The sequence below is a fragment of the Lepus europaeus genome, chromosome 6 (genome assembly GCF_033115175.1).
Source record: "Lepus europaeus isolate LE1 chromosome 6, mLepTim1.pri, whole genome shotgun sequence".
NCBI lineage: Eukaryota > Metazoa > Chordata > Mammalia > Lagomorpha > Leporidae > Lepus > Lepus europaeus.
This window is the reverse complement of record NC_084832.1, coordinates 128215260-128226475: the sequence shown is the minus strand read 5'-3', so window position 1 is coordinate 128226475 and position 11216 is coordinate 128215260. Positions and strand designations below refer to the sequence as shown.

Below are 11216 nucleotides of genomic sequence, written 5' to 3'. Positions count from 1 at the left end.
AGACACTGATCTGAAGAAAGAGTAGAATTCTAATGGGCAGTAAGTGAGAGGTGAAGGAAGACACATGAACAGAGGCACCAGCTGGGGAAGTGCAGCCGGTGCTGCGTGAACCCTGGATGGCTTATTTTGGCAAATGGAAGCAGTGAAAGGTGAGGAAGGTGGGAGCCAAGTCGGAGGATGCTGATAGCTGAACAAAGGCAGGCATTTTAAAGAACCAAGGATGATGGTTTCATTTATTCGTGAAGTAGAAGACTTCCATTAGTTACGCAGGAGTTATCACCAGGAAACCAGTGAGGATACGTTGTTGAGAGTGTTAACACCATCGTGGACAGGACAACAGCTGTGGGGATGGGAAAGAGAGAGCAGTAAGGTCACTAACGGCCTGGTGTAGAAAGCTACGCATCTCCTGCAACAGTGTTCTACAGAAATGGTTTATGACTTTATCTCACCTTCACAAGTGTGAAAAATTGCCAGAAGTTAAAACTGGTCTCTTTGTTTTATTTGACAAGTAGAGTTATAGACAGTGAGAGAGAGACAGAGGGAAAGGTCTTCCTTCCATTGGTTCACCCCCCAAATGGCCGCTACAGCCGGCGCTGTGCCGATCCGAAGCCAGGAGCCAGGTGCTTCCTCCCAGTCTCCCATGCGGGTGCAGGGGCCCAAGCACTTGGGCCATCCTGCACTGCCCTCCTGGGCCACAGCAGAGAGCTGGACTGGAAGAGGAGCAGGCGGGACTAGAACCCGGCGCCCATATGGGATGCTGCCGCTGCAGGCAGAGGATTAACCAAGTGAGCCATAGCGCCGGCCCAAAACTAGTCTCTTGAGAGTTCTCAGAACTGGTTGAAAACTGCGCAGTGCTGCCTTTGGAGGTGATAGGCCTACACTCCAGGCTTCACCGAGGGATGCCGGAGCTTCAGGCCAGAGCATTAACCTGCTGCGCCACAGTGCTGGCCCCACCATGACTGTTATAAAATAGTGGATTTTTCCTTATGCAGTGCCCCTACTCCTTTACCACCATCCTTTGGCATTCACTCTAGGGAAGAACCCTCCCTACCCCCCCCCCCCATTTGTCTGTCTATTAAGGTATAGGCTTAGAAATCCCTGCTTTTTCTGCATTTTGTAATTCATTACTGTAGCTAATTGTTTTGGTACTCAGATAGTCCTGGATTCGGTCAGCGGGGTCTCCTCCCAGCTGGCTCATCTTGGGCGGTGCTGCTCTGCCTCTGGAATCTGCTGTCTCTCCAGAAAGCCCTGCTGACGTTGCTGTGGGCTCTGCTTTGTGGCCCACAGTGAGCAAGAACCCGCAGGACAGACTGTGGTGGTGCTGGTGACAAGGCAGACTGCGCCCTCACCTGTCACCGCCACACTGTGTGCTCTGGCTAAGAACCCTGGAACCTCACTTCTGTAAAAGTATTACGAATACAATTAGATGCTAACGCCTAGAAAAATAAGTAAATTGTTTCTGTTTGTGTAGGAGAAAGCACCCCAGTCCTGTGTTGTTTTTGGCAGAGGAGAAGTGTAGCTAACTCTCAGAGACAGGCTGTCTCTGTTCCCTTCGCCTGCCTCCCTAGGCTGGCTCCTCATCGAAGCTGCACTCCTCTAACACTTGTCTCAAAAACTTGAGTTTTCCAAGCATGACTGTCTGTCTGTTTTGTCACTGCCTCCTCTGTTTAACTGCTGTTTTGTGCTTTAAGGGTTACTATAATGAAAGATAAAGATACCAGGAAGAGTAAAGGGGTTGCATTCATTTTGTTTTTGGATAAAGACTCTGCGCAAAACTGCACCAGGGCGATAAACAACAAGCAGGTAAGCATGCCTTCCCTCTGGGGTGTGTGACCCAGAAGCCTCTGTGCGCACGCAGGCCTCGAGCGTAGGGACGCAGTAGCTTCTGAGGCTATTTAATTATGGAAAACAAAATTGGTCAAGGCTGTACTGGGTACCCAATGCTTTGGTGGAATTTGAGAAATAAAAATACTGCAGGGTAGAATGTATTACACCTAAAAATAAAAGGGAATTGAAGATTTGGGGAAATGAGAGGAAGCAGCCAGTGTCTGGTCTCGGGGACGTGCGCCCTGTGCACTGACGCTTTTCTCCGGTGCAGTTATTCGGTAGAGTGATAAAAGCAAGCATTGCTATTGACAACGGAAGAGCAGCTGAATTCATCCGAAGACGGAACTACTTTGATAAATCCAAGTGTTACGAATGTGGGGTAAGTAAACCAAAATCTTAGTTGAATTTTCCAAAGCTTACTGTAAGGTATTATTAATGTCCATCTTTTATATTTGCTTGTCAAAACTTCTTACTGTCTAAATAAAGCCAGGTTGTGACAGTTGGCTTAGAAACTGGAGACTAATCTAAGTGATGGAAACAAATCTCAAGGTGAGCTGAGTTAGCCCAGTATAGAGGTTTGCTCTCCCATTTCTAAGTTTATCTCATTGTCTTGAAAGATTTTAGGAGGCTGGCATTGTGGTACAGCAGGTTAAGCCACCACCTACAACACCAGCATCCCATGTGGGTACCAGGTTAAGTCTCCACTTCTGATCCTGCTCCTTGCTAATGCACCTGGGAAAGCACTGGAATATGGCCCAAGTGCTTGGGCCCCTGCACCTCTGTGGGAGACAGAGAAGCTCCTTACTCCTGGCTTCAGCTTGGTCCAGCCTGGTAGCTATAGCCATTTGAGGAGTGAACCAGCAGGTGAAAGATCCCTCCTCTCTCTCTGTCTCTCTGTCTCTCTCTCTCTGTCTCACCCTCTCTCTAACTCTGCCTTTCAAATAAATAACTGAATCTTAAAAAGATTTTAGCAACTCACACACAGTCTTGTTCACTTGCTAGTGTCTGTTTCCTAGCATTTTGCCAGACTTGAAGCACATGGTTCAGTCCCCACACTATCATATGGCCCATCTTCCACAGGATATTGTGTTCAGACGTGTTTCATTTCCTTGCCTGTCATTTTGCTGTTTTGTTAATGAGCTGTCTCCATGTTATCTTCCCTGCCTCTGCTCATGATTCCCTTAAAACCGGGGTTTGGTGGTCAGGAGTGACGCACACCATAGAACAGTGTTGCACCAGGCCCACAGGTGTGCCAGGAGAGTTTAGTCTGGGCGTCAGCGGCTGCTTGCTGAAGTGACTCCATAAATCACCACAGACAGAGCCTGCCGATGCTGAGAGGCATTGTTCATGGTGTGGGAGACGAGAAATCCCTGGGGGTCCTTTGCCCACTGCCACTCCTGCTGCTCTCCTCGATAGGTGGGTGGGCGAGGAGAAACAAGGCCCACGGCCCCTGGTGTATGCTTTTTCTGTCAACCCCCAACTCTAAAATCTCCTAAGTAAGTGTTCCAGAGTCACATAGGAGAGGAGGGAGCTAGGGCCAGATTGGAATGTGTCCTGTTCACCGTGAGCTCTGGGAGGACCTGCTCATGCATTCCCTTCCCTCAGGAGCGCCGCACACTCCTTACGCCCTGTACACTTCGTATTCCTGGACTTTGCCCTCCCCGCAATCTGCTCGCGTTTGTTAGCTGCACCATTAACCCGTGTTTCACTGGGATGTGGGAAGGTGTTCGGTGGTCCACTGTTCAAGAACATGGTTTGGGCACTGCATCTCCAGGCGCATTCTCAGCACTGCACTGACAGTGAGCGCCTGTGTCAGACCATCCTGCGATGCAGAGTACACAACGTATCTGATGCTTTGTCAAATATACTTGAAAAGCATGGTTACTTTTGTCCTCTGTTCTAATATTGGCTCGGTCTCTCTCCATACCCCATAATATCTCTTAAATGTATGTAGTGAGCCATTAACCTGCAAGTCGGATTCAGAGCTCTCATGTTTCACAATTCAGTACTGCAGCTTGTTACAAATAATAGTCTTTAAAAAAAAAAAAAAAGATTATGTATTTGAATGTCAGTTACACAGAGAGAGAAGGAGAGGCAGAGAGAGAGTTCTTCCATCCACTGGTTCACTCCCCAGTTGGCTGCAACAGAGTTGCACCGATCTGAAGCCAGGAGCTTCTTTTGGGTCTCCCACACATGTGCAGGGGCCCAAGGACTTGGGCCATCCTCCACTGCTTTCCCAGGCCATAGCAGAGAGCTGGTTCAGAAGTGCAGCAGGCGGGTCTCGAACTAGCGCCCGTATGGGATGCTGGCGCTGTAGGTAGCAGCTGTACCCACCATGCCACAATGCTGGCCCCACAGATGATAGTCCTAATCCAGCTCTGGCAAGCAGGAATGCAGTGCAGGCCCCATAGGAGCAGACTTCAGAGTTCATGGACAATGGAATTGTAAGGTAGGTTTATTTTGGTGTGAAAATTTTTTAATTTTATGCATAGTTGTTTCATAATATGTATTTTCTGTGAACTCTTTGAAGATAACCACATGTGTAATTTTAAAATTTTCTAGTAGTCACATTAAAAAAGAAACGGGGCTGGCGCTGCGGCTCAATAGGCTAATCCTCTGCCTGCGGCACCGGCACACCGGGTTCTAGTCTCGGTCGGGGCGCTGGATTCTGTCCCGGTTGCTCCTCTTCAAGTCCAGCTCTCTGCTGTGGCCCGGGAGTGCAGAGGAGGATGGCCCAAGGTCCTTGGGCCCTGCACCTGCATGGGAGACCAAGAAAAGCAGGAGACCTGGAGAGACCGGGCTCCTGGCTTCAGATCAGTGCGGTGCGCTGCCATGGCTGCCGTGGCTGCCATTGGGAGGTGAACCAATGGAAAAAGGAAGACCTTTCTCTGTCTCTCTCTCTCACTGTCCACTCTGCCTGTCAAAAAAATAAAAACAGGTAACATTTAAGAATAACTTTTATTTAACCCATTGTTTATCTAAAATATTATTGGAGTGGGAAATCAAATTTGTAAGTTATTAAAGTATTTTACATTTTTTTTGACAGGCAGAGTTAGAGAGAGAGAGATAGAGAGAAATGTCTTCCTTCCGTTGGTTCACCCCTCAAATGGCTGCTACAGCCGGCGCGCTGTGCCGATCCAAATCCAGGAGCCAGGTGCTTCCTCCTGGTCTCCCATGTGGGCTCAGGGCCCAAGCACTTGGGCCATCCTCCACTGACTTCTTGGACCACAGCAGAGAGCTAGACAGGAAGAGGAGCAACCGGGACAGAATCCGGCGCCCCAACCGGGACTAGAACCCCGGGGTGCCAGCACCACGGGCGGAGGATTAGCCAAGTGAGCTGCAGCGCCAGCCAAAGTATTTTACATTTTTCATAATAAATCTTTAAAATTCCATGTGTAGTTTACATTCATGTATCTTTCTATTCAGATTAGTAACCAGTAGCTGTGTGTGGCCAGTGACCACTCTAATCGGACAGTGCAGATGTAGTTTAAGATACAATAGAGCAAAATAAAGTAATAGGAAAATTGAGGAAGACAAAAGTTTCCTTTTAAAAAAATTTTGTTTGTTTGAAAGTCAGAGTTACATATATCTAGAGAGAGATCTTCTTTTCTCTGATTCATACCCCAGATAGCTGTGACAGCCAGAACTGGGCCAGGCTGGAGCCTGGCAGCTTCTAGGTTTCCCACATGGGTGACAAGGGCCCAGCACCTTCTGTTGCCTTTCCCAGGCCATTAGCAGGGAGCTGTACTGCTAGGTACAGTAACTGCTGCTTATATAGAGCACTGCCCACCTATTTGTTTTTTAAACAGTATCTTGTTTACACTTAAAGGAATATTCTTATCCCTACTTTATGAAATAGTAACTTAAAGTTTGTACAGTTAGGGTAGCTGATCCATTTAAGTTGAATTGTTTTACATCTTGAGTCAGGATTTAAAATGTTTCAGGGAAGAATACTTTTCAGTGAAACTAACAGAATATTCCCTAGTTGTTAGAGTAGCTTTTTGGGAGTTAAAATAGCATATAGACACTTCCTTCTAAATATTACAGCAATGGATTTTTTTTAAAGATTGATTGATTGATTGATTTGAAAGTCAGAGTTACACACAGTGAGAAGGAAAGGCAGAGAGAAAGAGGTCTTCCATCCACTGGTTCACTCTCCAATTGGCTGCAATGGCTGGAGCTGCACCCAGGCAGGAGCCAGGAGCTTCTTCTGGGTCTCCCACGTGGGTGCAGGGGCCCAAGGACTTCAGCCATCTTATACTTTCCCAGGCCATAGCAGAGAGCTGGATCGAAAGTGGAGCAGGCAGGACTTGAACCGACGCCAGCCCCAGCAATGGATTTTTAATCATTAACATCCTTCATGTGGGAGTAAACTTTTTATTTCTAAAACCTTTTAGTCATAAGGTGGTAGGAAGTGTTCTGTTAATGGCAACAAATGTATTTTTCCTTTCCTTTTTAATGTGAAACAAAAGGAAAGTGGACACTTAAGTTACGCCTGTCCTAAAAATATGCTTGGAGAACGGGAACCTCCAAAGAAGAAGGAAAAGAAGAAAAAAAAGAAAGTTCCTGAACCAGAAGAAGAAATGTATGTATAACTGCTTTAGTAAACCCGTCTTTGTGTCAGTCTTGTCTTTCCCATTGGGTGACTGCATTCTGACATTGCTTCAATCCCTCAGTGAGGAAGTAGAAGAAAGTGAAGATGAAGGTGAAGACCCTGCCCTGGACAGCCTCAGCCAGGCCATAGCCTTCCAGGTACTGAGCTGCTCTTTGCCAGGTTCCTGGGCTAGCCATGCGGTGATGCTGTTTTCCTTGCCTGCTTCCTTGACCGTCTGCACAGGCAGCCTCTGTCTTTCCCTCACCTGCTAACCTGCAGGCGACAGGTTCTTTCTCTGCAGTCCAGAGCAGCATGAATGAAAGCTCCCACAGGTTCTGCTAGGTCTTCAGGGCCCACAACTCTTTCAGTATCTTAGATGGTTTTCATTAAGGATTTGAACAGAACTGTTTGATTGAAGTGAATTTGGGCCCACCAAAAGTACAGTTTAGAAACTGTCCAGAATAATTTTGAGTTAACATTGTGATTGGGTCAGAACTTGGCAGGAGGGATATCTTACTGTCTGCAAGGCCTGGGAGGGCAGGAAGTGTTGGTATTTGTGATGTGTGGTGGCCGTGTTCTGGATTAATGCACCATAAGTAACATCGAACATTTTGCTGATTTTGTTTTGTTTTCTGAATTGCCTTCCAGCAAGCCAAAATTGAAGAAGAACAAAGAAAATGGAGACCCAGTCCAGGGGGTCCCTCCACATCCGATGACTCAAGACGGCCGAGGATAAAGAAAAGCACCTATTTCAGTGATGAGGAAGAGCTCAGTGACTGAAATGGCATTTACTGTGTAAATGTCCCTGAGATAGAAAAGCCCGGGAGCACACAGTTCAGCTGAGGGCCATGGTTACTTTTAGAATTTGAGATAAAAACACTTAATACCAAGCAGTTTTTTACTAGAAAGTAGTTCATAGGAAATTTAAAAGTAAATAGAAAGTATTATGTTTCTCTCTTGCCTTAGCACAGTACAGTGTGAGCATCCCTAATCTGAACTCCTGAACACTGCACAGTCTGAAGCCTTGCCAGTGCCAACACAGTGTCTCAAGTAGGACATCGTGACGGAGTTGTTACACATCCTGTGTCCTGCTACCTTCAGGCTGTGTGCATAAAGCTTGACAAAACCTAAAAACCTAAATGAAGGTCATATTTAGGCTTGGTCCCTTCCCATCCCTGTGACATCTCCTTAAGCTTGTGCGACTACTAGGAAATCCAGAAAAACCCAGAATCCAAAATACTTCTGGTCCCAAGTATTTCAGATGAGAGAAACACAACCTATACTAAAAATCAGAACTTGCTAGTACTAATCTGAAAAGAGCTAATTTTAATAAAAAAAAGAATTATAATGCTGTTGTCATCCCATGAGAAAAGGTATTAAAATGATTTATTTGAGATGTTCATCACAAAACTTTACTCGTGTTTGGTTTACATGGCTTTCAAAACTTAGTCTTCAAAACAAATGCTTCATAAAATGTTAATAAACTTTTTCAAAAGAATTTTGTCTGTAAATAGAGGTGTTTCATCATTTTTTAATGTATTTATTTGAAAGGCAGAGTTACAGAGGAAGAGGCAGAGAGATATTCCATCTGCTGGTTCACTCCCCAAATGGCCGCAACCCACTTCTTTCCTGTCTCCCATATGGGTGCAGGGACCCAAGGACTTGGGGCCATCCTCTGTTGCTTTCCTAGGCCGTTAGCAGGGAACTGGAGCAGAAGTGGAGCAGCCAGGACTCAAACTGGCACCCATTAGGGATACTGGCATGACAGGTGCTAGCCTTACCCGCTACACCACACACTAGCCCTGTCATCTTATTTCTTTTTTCTTTATCTCAATCTGGATAGGTGGTAAATACTTATATAAAAGTAAAGTAGCTGTAAAAGGTTTGTCACCAGTTTTTTGAGGACTGACAACGGTAGAAAGATCCCAGCTGAGCAATTTGGATTTCATTAACCTCCAAGCGTCTTCAAGTTCCCCATCCTGTCAGACTCCTCAATAATGTATTTGACCTCAAAAAGAAAAGTGTGTCATCAAAGCAGTTACTCCTGCACGCTTGTATAGCACCAGACTGTACTGTCTGAGAGCAGCTACTTGCCAACTCCCTCGCTGTGTCTTAGGATATGTGTGACATACTGCTAAGTGAAGTACTTACTTCTGTCACTTAACTTGTAAAGGGGAGGGGAGAATTTTCAATCTCATGGACTCCTTGCAACGTCACTTAATCCTCCTGTTGTGACCATGTGGATACTTTGGGGCCAGCGCTGTGGCATAGCAGGCTAAGCCACTACCTACAATGCCAGTGACCCATCTGGATGCCAGTTCAAGTCTCAGCTGCTCCCAGCAAGTGTGCCTGGGAAACTAGCAGAGCACCCACATGAGAGACCCAGAAGAATCTCTCAGCTCCTGTCTTCAATCCGGCCCGGCCCCTGCTGTTACAGCCATCTGGGAAGTGAACCAGCAAATGGAAGACTTCTCTCTCTAACACTGCCTTTCAAATAAATAAATATATCTTTTTAAAAAATGTTTGTTAAATTCCTATTTTTGGTGGTTTTATAACTAAATAATTTTAATTTCATGTGTTATATTTATGTCTGAAGCTTTCCTATACATATACTGCTGTAGGTGGTTATATGGCTGTATATTTTGTGTGGTTTTGTACTATGTGAATGCTTTGTAAGAACACTGATGTATTTTTCAATTACTAAAAGCAGTAAAAATATTTCCACATTGAAAACTACAGAGGCAATGAAACTGTTAACCATCCCCTGCAAGGAAACCCAGCGAATGACTGCACCTGTACCTTCTGTTACTAAGTAGTCACCCAACATGAAAACTGAAAGCAAAGAAAAAAATGGGAAAAGGTTTTCTGTGAAAGTGTATGGAGGGGTGGGTGTCGTATCTGAAGCTGGGAACCCCAGCTCACAGAACCCCTCTTGGCTTGAGATTCAAGGAAATGTGCCAAGAAAAGCCCCGAGGGGCCAGGTCTGTGTCACAACCCCATTCAGGAGACAAGTAGGGTCTGTCCCACGTAGCCTGCACAGGCAAATTGTATTCCTTAGCAGAGTGGTACCTGTTTTCAGTTTGAACCAATGTAGAAATTACTGTAAAAATTTCTTGAATTTAGGAGCCAGTGTTGTGGCGCAGCAGAATAAGCCTTGGGATGCCAGCGTCCTGTATCAGAGCACCAATTCAAGTCCTGGCTGCTCCTGTTCCAGTTCAGCTCCCGGCCAGTGCACTGCGAAGGCAACAGAAGATGGCCCCCAAGAGCTTGGGCCACTGCCACCCATGTTGCAGACTCAGATCGAGTACTAGGCTACTGGCTTCAGCCTGGTCCAGCCCCCACCACTGCAACCATTTGTGGAGTAAAACAGCGGATGGAAGAAGTCTCTGTTGCTCCCTCTTTCTCTCTGCAACGCCACCTTTCAAATAAATATTTTTAAAAAAGAATAACCATTTTAGAGCTGTCCTTTCTTAATGGTTTTTCTGAGACTGAGTCTATGAAAAAGCCAGAACATTTCAGTTAGTTCAAAAAATCAGATGTATGAAGGTAATTAACAACTTCTTACAAAATAGAGGTAAGAGATAATATTACTTGGTTGCAAACTTTTAGATCTCAAAAATAACTATATTGTGTGGAAGAATCCAGAAAAAGCAGACCCTGGAGTGCCACTTAATTTCTGTAAAATTCTATGATACGAAAATTGCTTTTAAAGAGTTATCCTCCAAAAAGTGCAGTATTTAAGAAAATTAAGCCGGCGCCGCAGCTCACTAGGCTAATCCTCCACCTTGCAGCGCCGGCACACCGGGTTCTAGTCCCGGTCGGGGCACCGGTCCTGTCCCGGATGCCCCTCTTCCAGGCCAGCTCTCTGCTGTGGCCCGGGAGTGCAGTGGAGGATGGCCCAAGTGCTTGGGTCCTGCACCCCATGGGAGACCAGGATAAGCACCTGGCTCCTGCCATCGGATCAGCGCGGTGCGCCGGCCGCAGCGCGCCAACCGCGGCAGCCATTGGAGGGTGAACCAACAGCAAAAGGAAGACCTTTCTCTCTGTCTCTCTTTCTCACTGTCCACTCTGCCTGTCAAAAAAAAAAAAAAGAAAAAGAAAATTAAAGTTCTTCAGGTAGGAATTAAGTAACACCAGATGATATATCAGATCCACATAAAGAAAAGGAAGCCACATTGTGGCACAGTGGGTTAAGACACCACTTGCAGGCTTGTAACCCGTATTAGAGTGCTAGTTTGAATTCTGGGTCCTCCACTTCTGATCCAGCTTCCTATAATATCCCTGGGGAGGCAGTGGATGATGGCCCAAGGTCTTAGGTTCCTGCCATCCACGTGGGAGGCCCAGATGGGAGTTCCTGGCTCCTGACTGGTTCACTGGTTCAGTCATTTGGGGAGTAAACAAGCAAATGGAAGTTTCTCTCTCTCCCTCTCTCCCTTTCAAATAAATTAATAAAGCTTTTTTCCTAAAAGAAAAAACGGGACCAGAGCTGTGACGTAGCAGGTAAACCTGCTGCCACTTGCTGTGCCAGCATCCTATGTGGGCCTTGGCTCAAGTCCCAGTTGTTCCACTTCCAATCCAGCTATCTGCTAATGAGCTTGAGAAAGCAGTGGAGGATGGCCCAGGTGCTTGAGCCTCTGCACCCATGTGGGAGTCCCAGATGAAGCTCCCGGCTCCTGGCTTTGGATAGGCCTAGCTCCAGCCACTGCAGCCAGATGGGAAGATCTCTCTCTGTAACTCTGCCTTTCAAGTAAATTTTTAAAAAAAATTAAAGAAGATCAAGGATACTATAAAATAT

General features: G+C 46.1%; 1 protein-coding gene across 4 annotated transcripts in view; it reads left to right on the top strand.

Moving 5' to 3' along the window:
- Positions 1–7919, top strand: part of ZCRB1 (zinc finger CCHC-type and RNA binding motif containing 1) — a 17154-nt gene extending 9235 nt beyond the window's left edge. For all 4 annotated transcript variants that reach the window (XM_062195080.1, XM_062195078.1, XM_062195079.1 and 1 more), the window contains 5 exons: positions 1692–1803; positions 2099–2206; positions 6300–6412; positions 6504–6579; positions 7070–7919. In XM_062195080.1, the coding sequence (XP_062051064.1) occupies positions 1692–1803; positions 2099–2206; positions 6300–6412; positions 6504–6579; positions 7070–7201 (541 nt within the window). In that variant the 3' untranslated portion in view covers positions 7202–7919. The remainder of the gene's footprint in view (positions 1–1691; positions 1804–2098; positions 2207–6299; positions 6413–6503; positions 6580–7069) is intronic.
- Positions 7920–11216: the final 3297 nt, after the last annotated feature.